Source organism: Petaurus breviceps, unplaced genomic scaffold, assembly GCF_028583685.1.
Source record: "Petaurus breviceps papuanus isolate PSGF00001 unplaced genomic scaffold, PetGlider_PUasm1.0 90639, whole genome shotgun sequence".
NCBI lineage: Eukaryota > Metazoa > Chordata > Mammalia > Diprotodontia > Petauridae > Petaurus > Petaurus breviceps.
Genome location: NW_027187296.1, coordinates 4,015,146 through 4,036,586, shown reverse-complemented (window position 1 = coordinate 4,036,586; position 21,441 = coordinate 4,015,146). Strand labels below are relative to the sequence as shown.

The window sequence follows — 21,441 nt, the reverse complement described above, 5'->3', positions numbered from 1 at the left end:
AGTTTACAACCTAATGCATTGTAAAGGTGGTGGAAGATGGAAGAGGGGAGATGTTCTTAGAATTAAAATCAATCAGAGTAGCTGATGGAAGATGAATAGATTGGCTGAGTTGTTCTGAGACATCTATAATAGGTTTTGGGAGAAATTTTATTGTTCTACTCTCCAAGCACTCCAATTAGAGGGTTAAGGTAGTTGAGGTGTTAAACTGTTAAGGATCAAAGCTGGATTAATCTCCATGGTGTTTCGATTTTAATTTTTTTTTCTATTTAGATTTTTAAGTGATAAATTTATCCTGGATGAGGCACACTGGTGCAAAGTCTAAACCAAGAAGAGCAGCTGATAGAAAATGAAGGTGGGGAAGCAAGATTTTTAAATCAATGATTTCTGTAATTTAAATGGTCAAATAAGTATCAAAAGAGAGCAGAAAATAGAAATTAATTCAAAGAATTTGGCTTGAGACTAGTAAATGGAAAATGGAGGAGAGACTGAGATATATTGACAAGTAGCTAATCTCATTGAAAAAGTACTGAATTGTGGTAAGGCTAGGTGGCACAGTGAGTAGAGCGCCAACCCTGGAGCCAGGAGGACCTGAGTTTGGATCCCGCCTCAGACACTTAACACAAACACACAAAAAACTAGCCGTGTGAACTTGGGCAAGTTACTTAACCCCAATTGCCTTCCAAAAAGCAGCAAAAAAAAAAGGACTGAATTTGAAAAAGGGAATCAAAATCAAAGAAACAATGGAGGTAACACAAACACAGCAACCATAATTTTAAATGTATAAGATTTAAGTAATCTAATGAGTGACTGAGTAAATCAGGAAACATACCAAGCATTCCATCGTATACAATAAACACAGGAAAAAAAATGAAGAACTGAAAATGAGAATCTGCCATAAAATTTCCTATTCACCAGGCAATTCCTGCTGAATTTGCAGAAATTTCTATCAGTCTGAGAGACAAAGCAAAAATAAAAATTCACCATATCAAGAAAGATCAAGAGGTAAAATATGTACTTTATGCCTTAGAAAAGATCATATAGAGGGAGCCAAGATGGCAGAGTAAAAGCAGGACCTCCCCGCTACTCCGGCTTCCACCTTCCCCAATCCATGTAAAAAGGGGACTCTAAACAAACTTTGGGGGTGCAGAACCCACAAAATGACATAGAGAAGCTGACCTCCCACTGAGGACAGACCAGCAGGCCAGCAGGAATTGGCCAGCACAGCTCTCTGGGAGCCAAGCCCAGCCCCAAGCCAAGGTTTTAGCCCCAGGGTGGGCCTGACCAGACTCTGGCCTAAGGGACTCCAGATCAGCAGCAGCTGTGGCCTTTTCCAGATTTAAAAACACATAGGTGTGAAGGACAAAGTGAGATATCAGGGCAGTCTGGACTTTGGGACACAGTAAGTGGGAGTGCGTGGCTTTTGCTACCAAGCCGCTGAGATGCTGGCAAACCAGCCAGCACCACTTGGCAGCTTCAGCTCCTGGCCTGCAGAGTGTAGGGGGACAAAGCACCAGTCTGAGGGGTAATCGCTCTTGCTTTAACCTTCTTGGATGTGGATTGCAGTCTAGGGTGGAAGTTCTGGCATGTATGTCCGGCTTCCCAGAGCGTGTGGAGGCTTAAGAGAGGGCATCCATCTAATACCTCCAGCAACTGAGAAAACCCCAGCGTTTGGGATAAAAGTGCCCCTGTGTGGTGACAGAGTCCTACTCTGGCAAAAAGTCCAGGGTTCAAGTGACGGAGGGGCAACATGACCAGGCAAAGGAAACAAAGCAGACAGAAGATTCCAACATTAGACTCCAATTTGGGGGACAAAAAGGAGCAAAGCATGGAACAGGAGGAAGACAGCCAAGTCAGAACCCCTGCACCAAAAGCTTCAAAGGAAAATAAAAGCTTGTTACAGGCCATAGAGGACCTTAAGAAGCAGATAAGAGAAGTGGAAGAAAAAAATGGCAAGAGAAATGAGAATAGTGGAAGAAAATTATGAAATGAGAGTTAACAGCCTGACTGAGGAAAATAACACTTTAAAAAACAGATGGACTCAAATGGCAAAAGAGGCTGAAAAAGGCAATGAGGAAAAGAATGCCTTAAAAAGCTAAATTTGCCAGATGGAAAAAGAATCTCAAAAGCTCAATGTAGAGAATCATTGCTTCAGAATTAGACTGGAGCAAATGGAAGCTAATGACTTTATGAGAAATCAAGATGCTGTTAAACAGATCCAAAAAATTGAAAGAATAGAAGGCAATGGGAAATATCTCATGGGAAAAACCACTGACCAGGAAAATAGATCCAGGAGAGATAATTTAAACATTGTTGGACTACCTGAAAGCCATGATCAAAGTAAGAACCTAGAAATCATCCTCCAGGAAGTTCTCAAAGAAAACTCCCGTGGTGTTTCGGGACCAGAGGGCACAATAGAGGTTGAAAGAACCCACTGATCACCTCCTGAAAAAGATCCCAAAAAGAAAACTCCTAGGAATATTATCACCAGGTTCCAGAATTCCCAGATTAAGGAGAGAATATTACAAGCAGCCAGAAAGAAACAATTTGAATATTGTGTGAAAACAATCAGGATAACCCAGGATCTGGCAGCTTCTACACTGAGGGGTCGAAGGGCTTGGAATATGATATTCTGGAGGGCACAGGACCTGGGATTAAAACCAAGAGTCACCTACCCAGCAAAACTGAGTATTATGTTTCAGGGGAAAATATGGTCATTCAGTGGAATTGAGGACTTTCAAGCATTCTTGCTGAAAAAGCCAGAGTTGAATAGAAAATTTGACATTCAGATACAAGAAGCAAGAGAAGCATGAGAAGGTAAACAGGGAAAAGATATCACAAGGAACTTGTCAAAGTTGAACTATTAGCATTCCTACATGGAAAAACAATAATTGTAACTTATGAAACTTTTCTCAGTAGTTGAAGGGAATAGAAATATATACATATATATATATGTCTATATTTTAGGGTATATGGGCATATGAATACATATGTGAATGTGTGTATATATACTTACAGGTATACATAGATAGAGGGCACAGGATGAATTTAACAGGAAGGGATGATACTGAAAAGGTGAAATTAAGAGGTGAGAGAGGAATATAATGAGAGGAGATGGGGAGAGACAGAATGGGGTAAACTATCTCATAGAGAAGAGGCAAGGGAAAATGGTTACAATGGAGGGGAAGAATAGGAAGGCAAAAGGGAATGGGTCAACCTTATTCCCATTGAATTTGGCTTGAGGAGGGAATGAAATACACACTAAATAGGCTATCTCACCTTCCAGGAGAGTAGGTGGGGAAGGGGATGAGAGGGGGATGATGGAATGGAGGGCAGGCTGGGGGGGAGGGAAGTTAGAAGCACCCACTTTTGAAAAGAGACAGGATCAAAGTAGAGAATAGAACAAGTGGTTGGTGGGATAGGAGGGAGGGAAACATAGTCAGTCTTTTACAATATATCTACTATGTTATTGTTTTGCATTAGCCACACATGTACAACCTATACTGAACTGCTTATCTTCCCATTAAGGGTGGGTGACAAGTGAGGAAGGGAATGAATCTGGAATTCAAAGTTTTCAAATCAAATATTCAAATATATATATATATATATATATATACACACGCACACACTCCATTATTAATACTATTTCACACGTAATTGGGAAATAAGATATACAGGCACTGGGGCATTGAGATCCACTGGAAAAGTCAAAAGAGGTATGGGAGAAAATATGGGAGAGAGCAGATTAGAGGAGAGGATATCCTGTGGGTCTGCTGTTTTGGTGCAGTGGGTAGAAAATTTGTAACTCAAAATCTGGCGGAAATGAATGATGTAAATCAGAAATTAATAAAGAATTTGAAAAAATAAGGAAAGAAGATTGAATCAATTACAATAAGCAAAGAAAAAAAAGTTGTCACTCTTTGTAGATGCTATGAAGAATTACTTAGGGAATCCAGCGGAAAGAAGTAAAAAATTAACTGAAATATTAAACAACATTAGCAAAGTTGCAGGACATAAAATAAACCCACATGAATTATAAGCATTTCTATATATTATTTAAAAACTTCAACAAAAAGAAATAGAAAGAGAAATTTCATTTGAAGTTATTGTAGACAATATAAAGTATTTGGGAATCTACCTGCCAAGACAAGCCCAGGAACTATATGAACACAATTATAAAATATTTTCCACACAAATAAAGTCAGATCTAAAAAATTGGAAAAAATACCAGTTGCTCATGGGTATGTAGGCTGAGCTAATATAATAATAATGACAATTCTACCTAAATTAATTTACTTATTCCATGCCACACCACTCAAACTACTAAAATTACTCTTTAGATATAGAAAAATAACAACGAAATTCATCTGGAAGAACTAAAGGTCCAAAATATCAAAGAAATTAATGAAAACAAATGCAAGAGAAGGTGGCCTATCCTTACCAGACCTAAAATTGTATTATAAAGCAGCAATCATCAAAACTACTTGTTTCTAGCTAAGAAATAGAGTGGTTCAGCAGTGGAATAAGTAAAGTACACAAGATACAATAGTCAATAACTATAGTAATATAGAGTCTGATAAACCCAAAGACTCCAATTTCTGGCATAAGAACTCACTATTTAACAATAGTTGCTGTGAAAAACTAGAAAATAGTAAGGCAGAAATCAGACATAAAACAACATCTTACACTGTATATGAATATAAAGTCAAAATGGGTCCATGATTTGGATATATAAAATCTTATACCATAAGCAAGCTAGGAGAGCAATGAATACCTTTCAGATTTATGGAGAATGGAAGAATGTATGACAAAATAAGTGATAGAGAATACTATGATTTAAAAACAGATAATTTTGATTACATTAACTAGAAAAGTTTTTGAACAAAAAAACCCCACCAATGCAATCAAGATTAGAAGGAAAACAGAAAACTAGGTAAAAAATTTTACAACCAGTGAATCTGATAAAAGTTTCATTTCTTTTAATTTTTTTTTTGCTTTTTGGAGGGTGAAAGGCACAGCACGTGGGGTTAAGTGACTTGTCCAAGGTGACATGACCAGTAAGTGTTAAGTGTCTGAGGCCTGGATTTGAACTCAGGTCCTCCTGACTCCAGGGTCAGTGCTCTATTCACTATACCACCTAGCTGCCCCAAAAGTCTCATTTCTAAAATATATAGAGAACTGATTTGTAGCTCCAGTGCTTATTAAGGTGCCTGGCACATAGAAAGTGCTTAATAAATGGTTGTTAACTTGCATTGTTTTCTTAATGATCACTTTATACTGGTTTTGAATGCATTTTCTCTATCATTTTGCATTTTTTGTTGGTATTACTTCATAGAAATACTGATGACTTTTGTGGTGTAGTGGACACAGTGTCAACCCTGAAGTCAGGAAGATTCCTCTTCCTGAATTCAAATCTGGCCTCAGAAATTTACTAAGCTATGTGAACATAGAAAAATCATTTAATACTCCTTGCCTCAGTGTCTTCATCTATAAAATGAACTGGAGAAGGAAATGGCAAACCCCTCATATGTCTCTGCCAAGAAAATCCTAAATGGGGTCACAAAGAGATGGATATGAATGAAAATAATGGAACAGAGACACAGAGGCAGGCCTGGAAGGCACCTGATCAGCTCAGAGGGCAAGTCGTCCCACCAACCACAAGGGCCACTACCAGGACTATCACCAAAAGGCTGGGACTGGAAAGAGCAAGAATTAGAAAAAAAAAATGAAGAAAACATCTCTCTAAAAAGGAAAGTGTATGATATGGAAAAGGAGCTCCAAAAATTAACCAAGGAAAATGATTAGCTAAAAACTAGAATCAACCAAATTGAAACAAATAACTCTATGAGGAACCAAGAATTAGTCAAACAAAACAACAAGAATGAAAAATTAGAAAAAAGAGGTAAAATACCTCAAAGAAAAAATAACTGACCTGGAAAAAAGATCCAGGAGAGATAATCTGAGAATCATAGGCCTACCAGAAAACCATGAAGAAAAAATGAGCCTGGACAACATTCTCCAAGAGCTCATTAAGGAAAACTGCCCTGAGATACTAGAACCTGATGGTAAAATAGAAATCGAGAGAATCCACTGGACACCTACTGAAAGAGATCCCAAACTGAAAAGTCCTGGAAATGTTCTGGACAAACTCCAGAACTACCAGGTAAAAGAGAAAATACATCAAGTGGCCAGAAAAAAAACAATTCAAATATCGAGGTTCCACAGTGAAGATCGCACAGGATTTGGCAGCCTCTACACTGAAAGATCAGAGGCAGTGGAATACAATTTTCTGGAAGGAAAAAGAGCTTGGATTACAACCAAGAATAAAATACCCAGCGAGACTGAGCATATTCTTCGAAGCAAAGAGATGGCAATTCAATGATATAAAAGAGTTCCAGACCTTCCTGATAAAAAAGCCAGAATTCAATGGAAAATTAAACCTCCAATTACAAGATGCAACAGTGACATAGAAAGGTAAACAAAGAAAACACACACACACACCCTGATATTTAATAAGAGCAAACTGGTTATAGACAAGTAGAAGGTATGAGTATAAAATACACAAAATGACAATTTAAAAAATCTTATTAATGGCTACAAAGGGACTGCAATGGAAAAAGAGGAATGAACGAAGTGGAAAAGGGTAAATTATGCCACACAAAGAGGCATAAAAACAGTATAGCAGAGGAAAAGAAGGCAGGGATATGAGAATCTTATGAGCTTTTTCCTCATTGTTTCTGGTGCAAGGAAGGTATAACAACCAGTTAAGCATAGGACTTTATGGAGAAGAAATGTAAAAAGTATCAATTTAGAGGGAAAGAGGGGAGGGAGAGGAGCTTCGCATGAGATTTGTTCCTGTCACTCTTGGTGTGAAGAAGAAATAACATACTTCATTAAGTATAAAAATATCCTACAGGCAGGAGGGGGAAAAAAGGCCTAGGAAAGGGGGGGAGTTACTAGGGAGGGAAGAAGTAAGGGCAAAGGTTAGGAAAAGGGAGGGGGGCTGATAAGGGAATACTGAGGGAGGTGGTGGATCAACAGGAAAACTATTAAGGGGGGGGAAGGGATAAAGGGGGAAAGATATGAGCATTAATAGAGGAGGGAATAGGATGGAGGGAAAGAAACAGATAACAATCATAGCTGTAAATGTGAATGGAATGAACTCTCCCATAAAATGGAGATGGATAGCAAAAAAGGATTAGAAATCATAATCCTACAATATGCTGTTTACAAGAAACACATCTGAAACAGAGGGATACACACAGGGTAAAGGTAAAAGGCAGGAGTAAAATATAACATGCCTCAGCTGAAATTTAAAAAAATGCAGTGGTAACAATCCTTATCTCAGATAAAGCAAAAGCAAAAATTGACCTAATTAAAAGGGATAAGGGAGGAAACTATATCCTGTTAAAAGGCACCATTGAGAATGAAGCAATATCATTACTTAACATATATGCACCAAGTGGTATAGCATCTAAATTCCTAGAGGAGAAGCTAAAGGAATTAGAGGAAGAAATAGAGAGCAAAATTATACTAGTGGGAGACCTTAATATCCCCCTCTCTGAACTTGATAAATCCAACCTCAAAATAAGCAAGAAAGAAGTTAAGGAGGTGAACAGAATTTTAGAGAGTATAGGTGTGATAGATCTCTGGAGAAAACTGAATGGGGATAAAAAAGAATATACTTTCTTCTCAGTGGTTCATGGCACATACTCAAAAACTGACCACATTCTAGGGCATAAAAACCTCACAATTCTATGCAATAAGGCAGAAATGTTAAGTTAATCCTTCTCAGGTAATTATGCAATAAAAATTATATGTAGTAAATGGCAATGGAAAGACTTACTAAAAACTAATTGGAAATTAAACAATTTAATCCTAAAGAATGAGTGGGTCAAACAAGAAATTATAGAAACAATTAGTAATTTCATTCAAGAGAATGGTAATAATGTGACAACATACCAAAATTTGTGGGATGCATTAAAGGCAGTTCTTAGGGGAAGTTTTATATCCCTGAGTGCATACATGATTAAACTAGAGTAAAGGGAGGTCAACGAATTGGGCATGCAATTGAAAAACCAAGAAAAAGAACAAATTCAAAATACCCGATTAAATACTAAATTAGAAATATTGAAAACCAAAGGAGAGATAAATAAAATTGAAATTAAGAAAACTATTGAATTAATAAATAAAACTAAGAGCTGGTTTATGAAGAAAAAGAAGATTGATAGAACTTTAGTCAATATGATAAAAAAAAAAGAAAGAAAACCAAATTATGAATATCAAAAATGAAAAAGTGAATCTGCTTCCAATGAAGAGGAAATCAAAACAATAATTAGGAATTTTTTCCCAATTGTATGCACATAAATTTGACAATCTTAGGGAAATGGATGAATATTTACAAAAATACAAATTGCCGCGATTAACTGAAGAGGAAGTAAATTACTTAAATAAACCCATCTCAGAAAAAGAAATTGAACAAGCCATCAGTCAACTCCCTAGGAAAAAATCTCCAGGGCCAGATGGATTTACTAGTGAATACTATCAAATATTTAAAGAACAATTGATTCAAATACTCTACAAACTATTTGGGAAATTAGTGAAGGAGTCCTACCAAATTCTTTTTATGACACAAATATGTTACTGATACCTAAATCAGGAAGAGATAAAACAGAGAAAGACAATTATAAACCAATCTGCCTCATGAATATAGATGCAAAAATTCTAAATAAAATACTAGCAAAAAGACTACAGCTACTTATCTCAAGAATAATACACTTTGATCAGGTAAGATTTATTCCAGGAATGCAAGGATGGTTTAATATTAGGAAAACCATCAGTATAATTGATCATATCAACAATAAAACTAGCAGAAACCACATGATCCTCTCAATATATGCAGAAAAGGATTTTTAAAAAATACAACATCCATTCCTATTAAAAACTTTAGACAGTATGGTAATAAATGGATCCTTCCTTAAAATAATAGGTAGCATCTATATAAAGCCATCAGCAAGTACTGTATGTAATAGGGAGAAGCTAGAAGCATTTCCCATAAGATCAGGAGTAAAACCAGGGTGTCCACTATCACCCCTCTTATTCAATCTTTTACTAGAAATGTTAGAAGTAGCAATTAGAAAAGAAAAAGAAATCAAAGGAATCAAATTATGCAAAGAAGAGACCTAGCTATTACTCTTTGCAGATTATATGATGATATACTTAGATAATCCTAGAGAATCAAGTAAAAAACTACTTGAGACAATAAATAAATTTGGCAAAGTTGCAGGATATAAAATAAACCCACATAAATCTTCAGCATTCCTATATATTTCCAATGAAATTCAACAGCAAGAGATAGAAAGAGAAATCCCATTTAAAGTTATTGTAGACATTATAAAATATTTGGGAATCTACCTGCCAAAACAAACCCAGGACCTATATGACCACAAGTACAAAACACTTTTCACACAAATAAAGTCAGATCTAACTAATTGGAAAAATATAAATTGCTTGTGGCTGGGTCAAGCTAATATAATAAAAATGACAATTTTACCTAAATTAAATTATATATTTAGTGCCATAACAATTAATTTACCAAAAAAACTACTTTATAGAGCTAGAAAAAATTCATTTGGAAGAATAAATGGTCCAGAATAGAAAATAGAAAAGAACTGCTAGGGAAGGTGGACTAGTTATACCAGATTTCAATCTGTATTATAAAGCAGCAGTCATCAAATTTACTTGGTATTGGCTGAGGAATAGAGGAGTGGATCAATGGAATAGATTAGGCACACAAGATTCAGAAGTCAACAACTACAGTAATCTACTGTTTGATAAACCTCAGGACCCTAATTTTTGGGATAAGAACTCATTATTTGACAAAAACTGCTGGGAAAACTGGAATATAGTATGGCAAAAACTTGGCATAGACCATTATCTAACACCATATACCAAAATCAAGTCTAAATGGGTCCGTGATCTAGGTACTAAGTTTCATACTGTAAACAGTCTCAGAAAACAAGGAATTGTTTACCTGACAGATTTGTGGAGAGGGAAAGACTTCATGTCTAAACAAGAATTAGAGAACATTATAAATGTAAAATGGATAATTTTGACTACATGAAATTGAAAAGCTTTTGTATAAAAAAGCCAATGTAACCAAGATTAAGAGGGAGATGAGAAATTGGGAAAGAATCTTTATAACCTATGTATCAGACAAGGGACTCATTTCTAAAATATACAGAGAATTGAGTCAAATTTATAAGAATGCAAGTCATTCTCCAATTGATAAATGGTCAAAGGATTTGAACAGGCAATTTTCAGAGAAAGAAATTAAAGGTATTTATAAACACATGAAGAAATGCTCTAAATCACTATTGATTAGAGAAATGCAAATCAAAACAACTCTGAGGTAACACATCTCACCAGTCAGATTGGCTAAGATGACAAAACAGGAAAATGACAAATGCTGGAGAGGATGTGGGCAAATTGGAACACTAATGCATTGCTGGTGGAGTTGTGAACTAATCCAGCCTTTCTAGAAAACAATCTGGAATTATGCCCAAAAGGCTATAAATACTTTCTTATCCTTTGACCCCACAATACCACTTCTTGGTTTGTATCCCAAAGAGGTCATAGAAGTGGGAAAAAGACCCATATGTACAAAAATATTTATGGCAGCTCTTTTTGTGGTAGCAAAGAATTGGAAATTGAGGGGGTGCCCATCAATTGGGGAATGGCTGAACAAGTTGTGGTATATGCATGTTATGGAATACTATTGTGCTATAAGAAACGAGGAGCAGATGGACTTCATATTTACCTGGAGAGGCTTATACTAACTGATGCTGAGTGGGAAGAGTAGAAGCAGGAGAAATTTGTACACAATTAGAGACAGAACGTATGTGTGATGACCAACTTTGATAGACTGGACTCTTCTCAGCAATGCAGTGATATAAGTCAACCCCAAAAGACTCATGATGGAGGGAAATGTGTGCATCCAGAGAAAGAACTAGAAAGAACTGATTTTATATCCATATGGAAGCAAAATACCTGACCTTTTTCCTTTTCTTGTTTGGTTTTATGCCCTCTTTATCATTTTTCATTCCATCTGATACAATCTGTCTTTATAAACTGACTAATGTATAATGTGAAAGTATTTACAGATTCTATACTTGACTCTATGCCACCATTGGCGGGAGGGGAGGGAGGGGGACAAAATGTGAAACTCAAGGAATTGTGGGATTGAATCCTGTAAAGTAAAAGTAAACAAATAAGTAAAGAAAGAAAGAAAATAATGGAAAAACAACTTGTACTCAAACTATTAATCATCATATTTACTTTTCCTTGCTGATTTTCAGAGATTTTTCTGAATAAAGTTCTAATGTCTTCTGCAAATATGGACTCAACAAAAACAATTTTTTTCTTTATAGTATGACATAATTCTTCCAATATTTTGAAGCATTATTCATTCTCCCAGCTTATCTAACTGGAGAGTATTTCTCTTGCTGCCATCTTTTTCTATTGTATTGAGTCAATCCATAATTGATTCATGCTTTGCTAACACAGCACTACCAGAGACACAAGAATAGAATATGTACTTCACAAATCATAGACAAATTCTCCTTGCCCCCTTTACTTGTTGCCATTGATATTTATAGATTTCATGTCTAACTCACAGTGGGGAACTTTGGTGCCAATATCTTTTCACATTTCAAGTATTCAATTTACCTCACACAGGGCAAGCATTCACATGGAGGTAAGAAGAGGCAATACAGGAACTGTCTCAAAGTCACTCTGAAGAGCTTTGGTATTGGGGCAGCTAGGTGGTGCATTGAATAAAGGACTGGCCCTAGAGTCAGGAGAACCTGAGTTCAAATTAAGCCTCAGACACTTAACACAAAATTAGCCATGTGACATTGGGCAAGTCACTTAACCCCAATTGCCCTACCTTTACCCCTCCAAAAAAGGAAGAATAAAAAGGAGAATGAGGAGCAGAAGAAGTAGAAGGAATGAGAAGAAGGAGGAGGAGGTGGAGAAGAAGAAGACAAAGAAGAAGAACAACAACAACAACAACAACTTCGGCATTGATTATGGGATATGGGAGACAATGACACAGGACCACTCAGTGTGGCATGCCCGCATCAGAGAAGGTTCTGTGCTCTATGAAAAAAGCAGAATTTAAACAGTTCAAAGGAAACACAAAAAGTGCAAATTGAGAGAATCCACTCCAAATGTTTACACAGACTATTTGTGCTCTATCTGTAGTAGAGCATTCTGAGCTCATATTGATCTGATCAGCCACAGTCCTACACATTGACATTTGACTTTAGCATAGTGAATTCATTTTGGTCTTCTTCGAGAATGAAGGACAACAACCATTCAATGTCCCAGGGGCTCCTGAATATGGTTATAGTTATTGCTAATGAGTTACTCTCCTTCTCCAATGATAAGAAAGTTAACTTTCTTTGATACCCTTTGTAGGTAATTAGGAGAGACTTGGGAAAAGCTAGTGCAAACAAAAACTTCACTCATCCAATGTCTATAGGAGACTCTTAAACAGAATCAAATTAGCAATACCTTATTTCTTCCAGCCTCAGATCTCTTTTTCTTTGGCTCAGACCAGATTCTTACCACTTTTCTCCTGTGGTCTTTCTCTATTCTTTTCTTAGAGTTGTTTAAAATACTCAAGTTTTTTATAACCCACTTAGGGTTCCACATTAAAACTATATTTTAATTTAGGCTTCTCTCTGTACCAGCAAGCACCCCAGCGTCCCCAGGGTGGCTGCCAACACAGGTTCTTAGATCTGCTTTGTTAAAGGAAAGCAACTCAAAATGGGTTAACAAGCTTACTTTAATCATTCAAACATATATCGTTTACCTAGTTCAGGGGAAAAAGGTCAATACCCTGAACTTCAGAGTATACAGACAGAATTATCAAGATGGAGAAACAGATCAAGTAGATAGGTTTCCAAACTGTCCAACCATTACATCCATACCAAATCAACATCTGGGTTTTTCAAAGATGGGGGGCTCTCAACAACGGCTTCCCAGAGTCTCATCTGATCAAATCACAAACACTTCTCAAAGTGAGCCCCAAAACAAAGCCTCAAATCAGGGTTTGTATAGCCTTCTCCTGGCTCAGAGAATGTAACAACCTTCTGGACCCACTGGCCAATCAAAAAGTATCTACTGAAAAACAAGCCTCCCACCCCAGGCTCCAGGTGCACTTTAGCCTAGGGGCAGGGAGGATCTTAAAAGTTTACATTCCCATTACATTCAGCCCCAAGATCTTTCATGCCCATAGCACAGTCAATTTACTTTTGAATTAGCACTAAACATCTCTTAGGTCACATTTTCAAGATACAGAACTAAAGTTACCAAAGTGGACACTGGGCTTTAAACAAACAAAATACATTGCATTATCACCTCAATTCAAAACAGGAGTCCAAATAAATTTCTCTTAGGCGGAGGGTGTCTCCTTCCCCTCACACAGTTCCAGCCCCCTGCTTCCATGTACAAAGAGGGGCTGAGCAACAAAACCAACAAGGTGGGGTCCTTGGGGGTCCAAGGCACTTCATCCCACCCACCAGAGTCACAAGTCCATCCTCCCCCTGGGTCCCAAACTGTGGGGTGCAGCAAAGAAACACATTCATTGCCCCTGCTTTGCTGCACAGTTCTTATCTTTTCCTGTGGCTGAATTCCGAACTCCTGGGTTCCTTCTCCTCTCGCAGGCGGCAGCCACTCCTGGCTTCTGCTGAGGTCCTGATGCAGGCAGCTCACCATTCCTGCTCTCAGCTCAGCGAAGTCTGCATGCAGGCCATTCTTCTCTCCTGGTCCATGGCTCCACAGAGTCACAGCTACCACAACTGGGAAACAAACAACTATCCCAGCCCCCATACTTTCCTTTTATTCTGCAGATCCCATCCTTGTTGCCATTTTGTAGCAGCAAGCACCCCAGTGTCCCCAGGGTGGCTGCCAACATAGGTTCTTAAATCTGCTTTGTTAAAGGAAAGCAACTCAAAATGGGTTAACAAGCTTACTTTAATCATTCAAACATATATCATTTACCTAGTTCAGGGGGAAAAGGTCAGTACCCCGAACTTCAGAGTATACAGACAGAATTATCAAGACGGAGAAACAGATCAAGTAGACAGGTTTCCAAACTGTCCAACCATTACATCCATACCAAATCAACATCTGGGTTTTTCAAAGCCAGGGGGCTCTCAACAATAGCTTCCCAGAGTCTCATCTGATCAAATCACAGAACACTTCTTAAAGTGAGCCCCCAAAACAAAGCCTCAAATCAGGGTTTATATAGCCTTCTCCTGGCTCAGAGAATGTAACAGCCTTCTGGACCCACTAGCCAATCAAAAAGTATCTACTGAAAAACAAGCCTCCCACTCCAGGCTCCAGGTGCACTTTATCCTAGGGGCAGAGACGATTTTAAAAATTTACATTCCCATTACACTCTCTTGGCTCAGTTGTTTCTCTCTCTCTCTCTCCTCTCTCTCTCTCTCTCTCCCTCTCTTCCTCCCTTCTTTTCTCTCTCTCTCTTTCTCTCTCTCTCTCTCTCTCTCTCTCTCTTTCTCTCTCTCTCTTCTCTCTCTCTCTCTCTTTCTCTGTCTGTCTGTCTCTCTCTCCAGACGTATCATTTGGACCTGAAGTTGTGGTGGAGTCAAAAACTATTGAGTTCTGCATATGAAGAACTGGTTTCAACCCTATCTTTAGAGTTTACTGGTTGTGTGATCTTGGGTAAGTAAATTCTGTGACTTAGTTTTGTACTCTAGAAAATACAGATCATATGAGTTGAACAGTCTACCAGTGAATATTGTTCAGAAACTTTAAAAAACAACCTTTATAGTAAATGTTTTGGAAACTTAAATGTACCACATAAAATTTCAGGTATCTTATTATCCTCTTTTAACTGTGTCAGTTGTTGAGACTTTTCCCCACTAGAGACCTATAGCATTTGTAGAATTTTCCTTCTCAATTGTAGTTTTATCTATCTGAACAAAACAAATTAATTTAAATGGATTGCTTGGTCTAAATTTGCTTTTTTATTATTTTAAAACTAGGTTTTTACTAATACCTTTTATTTTTACATCCCTGACTTGGAGAATGTACCAACCCATCCCATTGCCCAATGCCCATTGAAATCTTCCTTAAAACCTAACAAACAAACAAACAAAAAACCTGTCACAAACAATATATGAAAACAGAAACTATGTCTGATTTGTGTAGTCTGTCTCCTTGTAACTTCATGTATTGTAAAGAGGAATATACATTTCCTCATCTTTTCTATAGCAATTACATATTTTTTGCATTTTTAATTTTAAAAACATGTATCTCATTATTTTTTGTCTTTACATCACAGGCATTTCCTAACTCACCCCCACATTAAATTCTCTTCTTAAGACAAAGTAAAACAATCAAGTAATACTATGTAATTTAGAGACTGTATACATTAAAATGTTTGCCATAGCTTGTTCTAGCAGTCCCCTACTTCTCTATCCTGAAGGACCGATATATTTCAGTATCTCTTTTCTGGGACCTATACTTTACCCCCCATTTACTTAAAATTCAACTTTCTTTTAGTGATCTTTTCATCTACAATGTTATAATCATTATGTATGTTGTTATTTTGATTCTGCTTTTTCACCTTTCATTAGTTCACACAATTTTTTTCCAAGTTTAGTTGGATCTCCTGTACCGGCATCTTCAACTGTACAACAGTATTATTTTACAATTACATACTTTTTTAGTCATTCCCAAATTGATGAGTAATTATTTTTTTACAATTATTTATTACTACAAGTTCTTCCTGTGAATAACTTGGTTAATATCAGACTTTTGTTTCTGTCTTTAATTTTTTTTAGCATATAAGCCCAATTCAAAGTGGGTGGGAAATATAATCACTGTACTTGTACATTGTAAAATCCATTTCTAGAAGGGTCAAACTATTTCATAATTTCTCCAAAACTATATTTGTTGAATGTCTTCTCATAGCACTTTGAATATTGAGTCTGACTTTCTTTTTGGTTTTCTTTGCCAGTTTTCACAGTATGAAGTCAAACATCAGTTTGTCAGTCTCAGATCCTACTCTCCTCATTACCCTCCCTGAAACACATTCTAGCTTCTTAATGTCTTTTTCCAATACCAAGTCAATAGCTGGCTACTATTTTAGCTGTGATCTAACCAGCCGAAATTTCAAAAGGACTCATTTTTCTCCATTTTAAGGCTATTATAATAGATAAGGACCTATTCAAATCAGTACTTCTATGCTAAGATCTCTAATTTAAACCTCAGAATTCTCTCCCAGGAGCTGACAGTGAGTCTCCAGGCTTCAGTCACATGAGGAGATGATCTTTTCGTTTCAGTAATTTCCTGGCTTTACTTACAAGACCTCATCTCTATTTATTACCCAAATTTGCCAAAAGAAGATTTCATTTATATTCTTGGAGTTATAAGATCTCACCTCCCTTCAATAGTCTTCTTTCTCAAGTTTTTCGATTTAATTTTCCTGGTCTCATGATTCTTTTCTAGCTTCCTGTTCCTTATTCCTGTGGAGCACTATAAAAGTAAAAAAAAAAAATAAGATGCATTCCAATATGATTTCCTTTTGCTCTTGTGAAATTATATTTTCCCCAGTACAGGACAACTTGCCTCTTCCTCTACTTCCTTTTTCTTTCCTCTGAAGAAAAATCACTGCATCTGATAAAGCAGATTTTCCTCAGTCTGAGTACATTGACCTAAGAGTTCATTGTTGTTTTTGAATTGCATCAGAGATGCCTTGAGTTACACTCAGGAAAAATTATTTTGAAAAATTAAAACTCACATTTGGTTGAGTATGTTGTTGCTGAGTAGTTGAGTGAGTAGGAGTGAGTAGGAATTAAACAAGATCTCAGCTGGTGATTTTACAGTATGTGGGTATAGCTAGTTGTCCTCATAAGATTTTTCTGTCTAAAAATTAAAAAAAGATGGTTTTCCTGAAGAGATGAGTATCTCAGGTAGGGCCATGCTAGAGTCAACTGGCTATAAAATCCAACTGTTCAATTTTCAATGTAAACATATACTTCAGAAATCAGCAAATACTACAAATAAGGGCTTGAAATGAAATTTGTTTGATTGTGCTTAAGAAAGTGTTAATGCATATCAAAATTTAGAAGACTGTCATGAGTACATTTTTTTTCAAGGGATGTTTGAACATTTACCATAACATTGTAGGGCAGAATTTCCTTTTTTTTCTAAGTATAAATTCTACCCTTGCTCTCACTAATGCATGAGGTTTCCTTCTCCCTGCTTTCCCCATATTTGTCCTGTTATTCAGGAATGATCACATATAGCCTGAAGGTAAAAAAAAATAATAATAAATTGCATAGGGTGCACCCCTACCCAACTCCTATTCATTTTACTACAGAAATGTCTCCATGACCAACCTTCTTTTGACAGAATGTGAGAAGAAATCAGTTGGCATCTGTTTATTTTCTGCTTTAAACTTTAAGTTGTTACCTATGCCATAATGGTTAAAACAGCTTAAATGAGAAGCAGGTGCACAAAGGAGTTTTTAGCTTGCTAGCTAGTGCTGTGGCTAGATTTAAGGTTTATTATCAATGATTTTTTCATTTGGAGTGAAACAAACACTAGTTATGATACATCTAGTGACATTGGTTGGAAAGGAAACCTCCAAAGGAAAACTTGGAACTGCTGAAGTCATTACCATACTCAAGAAGCAGGATGATAATTTGTTGTTGAGTCATTTCAGTCTTGTCCAACTCTTCATATCCTTGTTTGGGGCTTTCTTGGCAAATGTACTGGAAAAGTTTGCCATTTCTTTTTCCACCTCATTTTACAAATGGGGCAAATGAGGTTAAGTAACTTGTCTAGGGTCAAACAGCTAGTGTATGAGGCCAGATCTGAACTCAGGAAGATTGATCTCCCTGACTCCAGCACTCTCATTCTATCCACTATACTACCTAACTGCTCCAAAATGATCTTACCATTCGATAAAAGTTCTTACTCCCTTTTTTGCCAGGAAATTGAATATAATGTTAGGCAATGAGAGAGGATGCATCATGGATTTTCTTGTGGAGGAAATATTAGAGAACGTTAAAAGTTAAAAATAAAACAAGGTGACAAATGTAATGGCAAAATTCTCTGAACAAAGTAAATATACTGTGTCTATAACAGAAATAAATAAAACATATTGGGGAGGTCACATTCCAGTGCTATTGTTGCAATTCAGGCTCAATCAGACATCTTGTTAAACTTGCTAAACTAAACACAAATTCTCAATGCATGTAGATCCAAAAAAAAAATCTAAACCAGATATTGTTTTGATGTCCATGAAATCCAAAAAGCTCACAGATATATTTTAGGTAGCTTATGTAGTTAGATATATTTCAGGTACCTTGTTTTGTCTTTTGTAATACTAGACATTAAAGAACATTATGTTAAAAACTGGTGCAGATGGCTAAATGTTTGCATGACACAAAAAAGGTTAAAACCTGCAGCTCTAAATTTTTATCCTATTCATAAAATGTGTGTTTTGATATTAGGTAAAGCTTATGCACAACTATTATAAGAAACAGATTAACTTTTACAGAAAATCATAACTGAGAGAAAAACCTTCCTAATTTGTTAGGGATTTATCATGTCGAAAGAGATGAGAGATCCTTGGACATTAGTAAAACAACCAAGGAATTCACAGATGTAATAATTGAGGGAAAGTGACAAAGAGCAAATAAATCCCTTCTAGAATGTTAGTCTTAAAATTTGAATCTGTTTGTGTCCTAGGGTTTAATCCATATCTCTGCCAAAATAAATCTAAATTCAGCAAATATAGATGGAGCAGGATTCTTAGTGATGTGGAATGTGATTTAGAGAAAAGTAGAGGAATATATAACATAATATTTGAAAACAGTTTCTCAAGGTAATTATGTATGGCACTCTTTTATAGGTGAAAGTCGATCTCTAGAAGAAGAAAAATATAATGGCTTCTGTGGAAGACACCAGTACCACAGCAAATGAAAGTGCTAATGTAGTACTTAAACAAAGAGGTGAACAAGAACAGAACAAAAGGAATGGTAAAGTTATGATATACTTAGAAGCACATTTACTATCTCTGATATGTATGATGATATCAAGAACTCATGAACTCCATTCAACACGATCTTATATTTATTTATTTGCCATTTATGGGGTCAATAACTAAACGAGGGATGATGTAGTATGGCAAAATAAGCAAATCAACAACATGATGAAATAATAAATTTCCAAACATTCCTGATGAAAAAGTCAGAAACAAGTAGATATTTTGAAATTAAAATACCTAAATAAAAAGGAATACATTTACTCAACTGGAAGTGAGTGTTTGAGGATGAATTATTTCTATGCTGATAGGGAGAGAAGAACTAAATGTCTTCTCAGGACACATGTGTCTTCAAGGATTATAGAGAAAGTTAAAGAAAACTGACAAAAGGATTGGTTATCATTTTTTTTCCTGATGTTGTAGCCTAAGGAGAGGGAAATTGGAAGGATAGTTTACAATATTTAGGAGAAAGGACAAGGAAGAGTACATAAAATAATAGAAAGAAAAAATAGAGGTGCATTAATTAAAGAGTACTCAACATGGAGGTAAATGCTGGGGAAATAGTGATTAAATAAACCTTACTTTCATCTGAAGCAAGAATAAAAGGACAAAGTGAAACAGATTTCCAGCCCAAGATAATCGGGATGGCTGACAGGAAGCATCTATTGAGCTGTACTCAGTCAGAGCAGAGTTCAGCCCAATGCCACACCATCACAGATGAGATTGAAGCAGGCATCTGTGTGCTGAATCACTGGCAGCTGTAGTGGTTTCCAGACAACCCACAAATGCCAAAGACGGCTTCAAAGTTCAGTTGAAAGGCTCTTTCATCTGAATGAGAGAAGATGGTCTGGCCTCAGCTGCAGGGTGGCGGCAGCCACTGCCACAGAGGCAGTTGCTTCTGGAGCTCTTGGCCTACAGACAGTGGGGGAATCAAGCAGTTGATCTGGGTTGCAGTCCTGAGAGGCAGGTTGAGGACAAGGAGGAGTGCTGTCATAACAGGGCTGTTGTTGGCTGTGAAGAGGGAATCCTCCTTGCAGCTCCAGGGCAGAAAATATTGCTTATGGTTGTTCATTGACCAGAACACAGACCAGCAGAGGAGGAAACATCTCTACTTTGAGCTTTCCAATCTGGAGAAACTGAGAATTTACAGGTCATAAAGATGTCTCTGAAAATGGATGCACAAACCCCCTGAAACTTGGGGAAGTACACCCTTCACTTAACAAAGAGCTCAAAAGTCAAGTAATTGGCTGTGGAAATGAACAAAAATGGAAAAAAAAACTATAGAAGGTTACTTTCTTGGTGAAAAGGTATTTTCTTACTTCCTTGGGGAGGGAGGAGATGAAAGCATACAGTAAGAGCAAGACAGCAAGGTGAAGGCTTTTACATTCAAAACTTCCAAGAAAAACATGGAATCATCTCAGGCCACAGAAGAGCCTAAAAATTTTTCTTTTAAACAAAGAAAAATGTCCTTTTGTTTTAGTTTTTTTAATTAAACCAGCTCTTAATTTTGATTCATTCGGTAGTTTTTTTTAATTAATTTGTTTGTTTTCTTTTAGTTTACAGGATTCAATTCCACAATTCCTTGAGTTTCACATTTTGTCCCCCTCCCCCCTCCCTCCCATGTAAATACTTTCACATTATACATTAGTCAGGTTATAAAGATGCATTGTATCAGATGGAATGAAAAATGGTAAAGAGGACATAAAACCAAACAAGAGAAGGAAAAAGATCAGGTAGTTTGCTTCCACCTGGATATAAACTCAGTTCTTTCTAGTTCTTTCTCTGGATGCACATATTTCTCTCCCTCATGAGTCTTTTGGGATTGACTTATACTGCTGCATTGCTGGGAAGAGTCCAGTCTATCAAAGTTGGTCATGACACATACGTTGTGTCTGTAATTGTGTACACCTAAAAAATATTTTGAAAATCAAACAAGATAAGTCGAGGAAAAATTGGGAAGAGAAATGAGAGTATGGAAGAAAATCATGAAAAAATGAGTGATTAGCTTGCTAAAGGAGACCCCAAAAATACTGATGAAAATGACATCTTAAAAATAGATTAATTCAAATGGCAAAAGAAGTCCAAAAAAACAATAACAATGAGAAGAATTCCTTAAAAGAATTGGTCAGATGGAAAAGGAAGTTCAAAATTTCACTGTGGAAAATAATTCCTTCAAAATTAGAATGGAGTAAATGGAAGCTAATGACTTCATGAGAAATCAACATGTTATAAAACAGATCCAAAAAATGAAAAAAGTGGAATACAATGTAAAATATCTCAATGGAAAAACAACTGACCTAGAAAATAGAGCCAGGAGAGATAATTTAAATACTATTGGTGTACCTGAAAACCATGAT

The 21,441-nt window shown here is 36.6% G+C and overlaps 1 protein-coding gene across 1 annotated transcript in view; it reads left to right on the top strand.

The window, feature by feature from the left end:
• Positions 1-18,985: 18,985 nt before the first annotated feature.
• The window catches only part of LOC138143487 (probable small intestine urate exporter), a 65,056-nt gene continuing 62,600 nt past the window's right edge, over positions 18,986-21,441 (top strand). The window contains exon 1 of the mRNA XM_069064758.1: positions 18,986-19,079. Coding sequence (XP_068920859.1) covers positions 18,986-19,079 — 94 coding nt within the window. The remainder of the gene's footprint in view (positions 19,080-21,441) is intronic.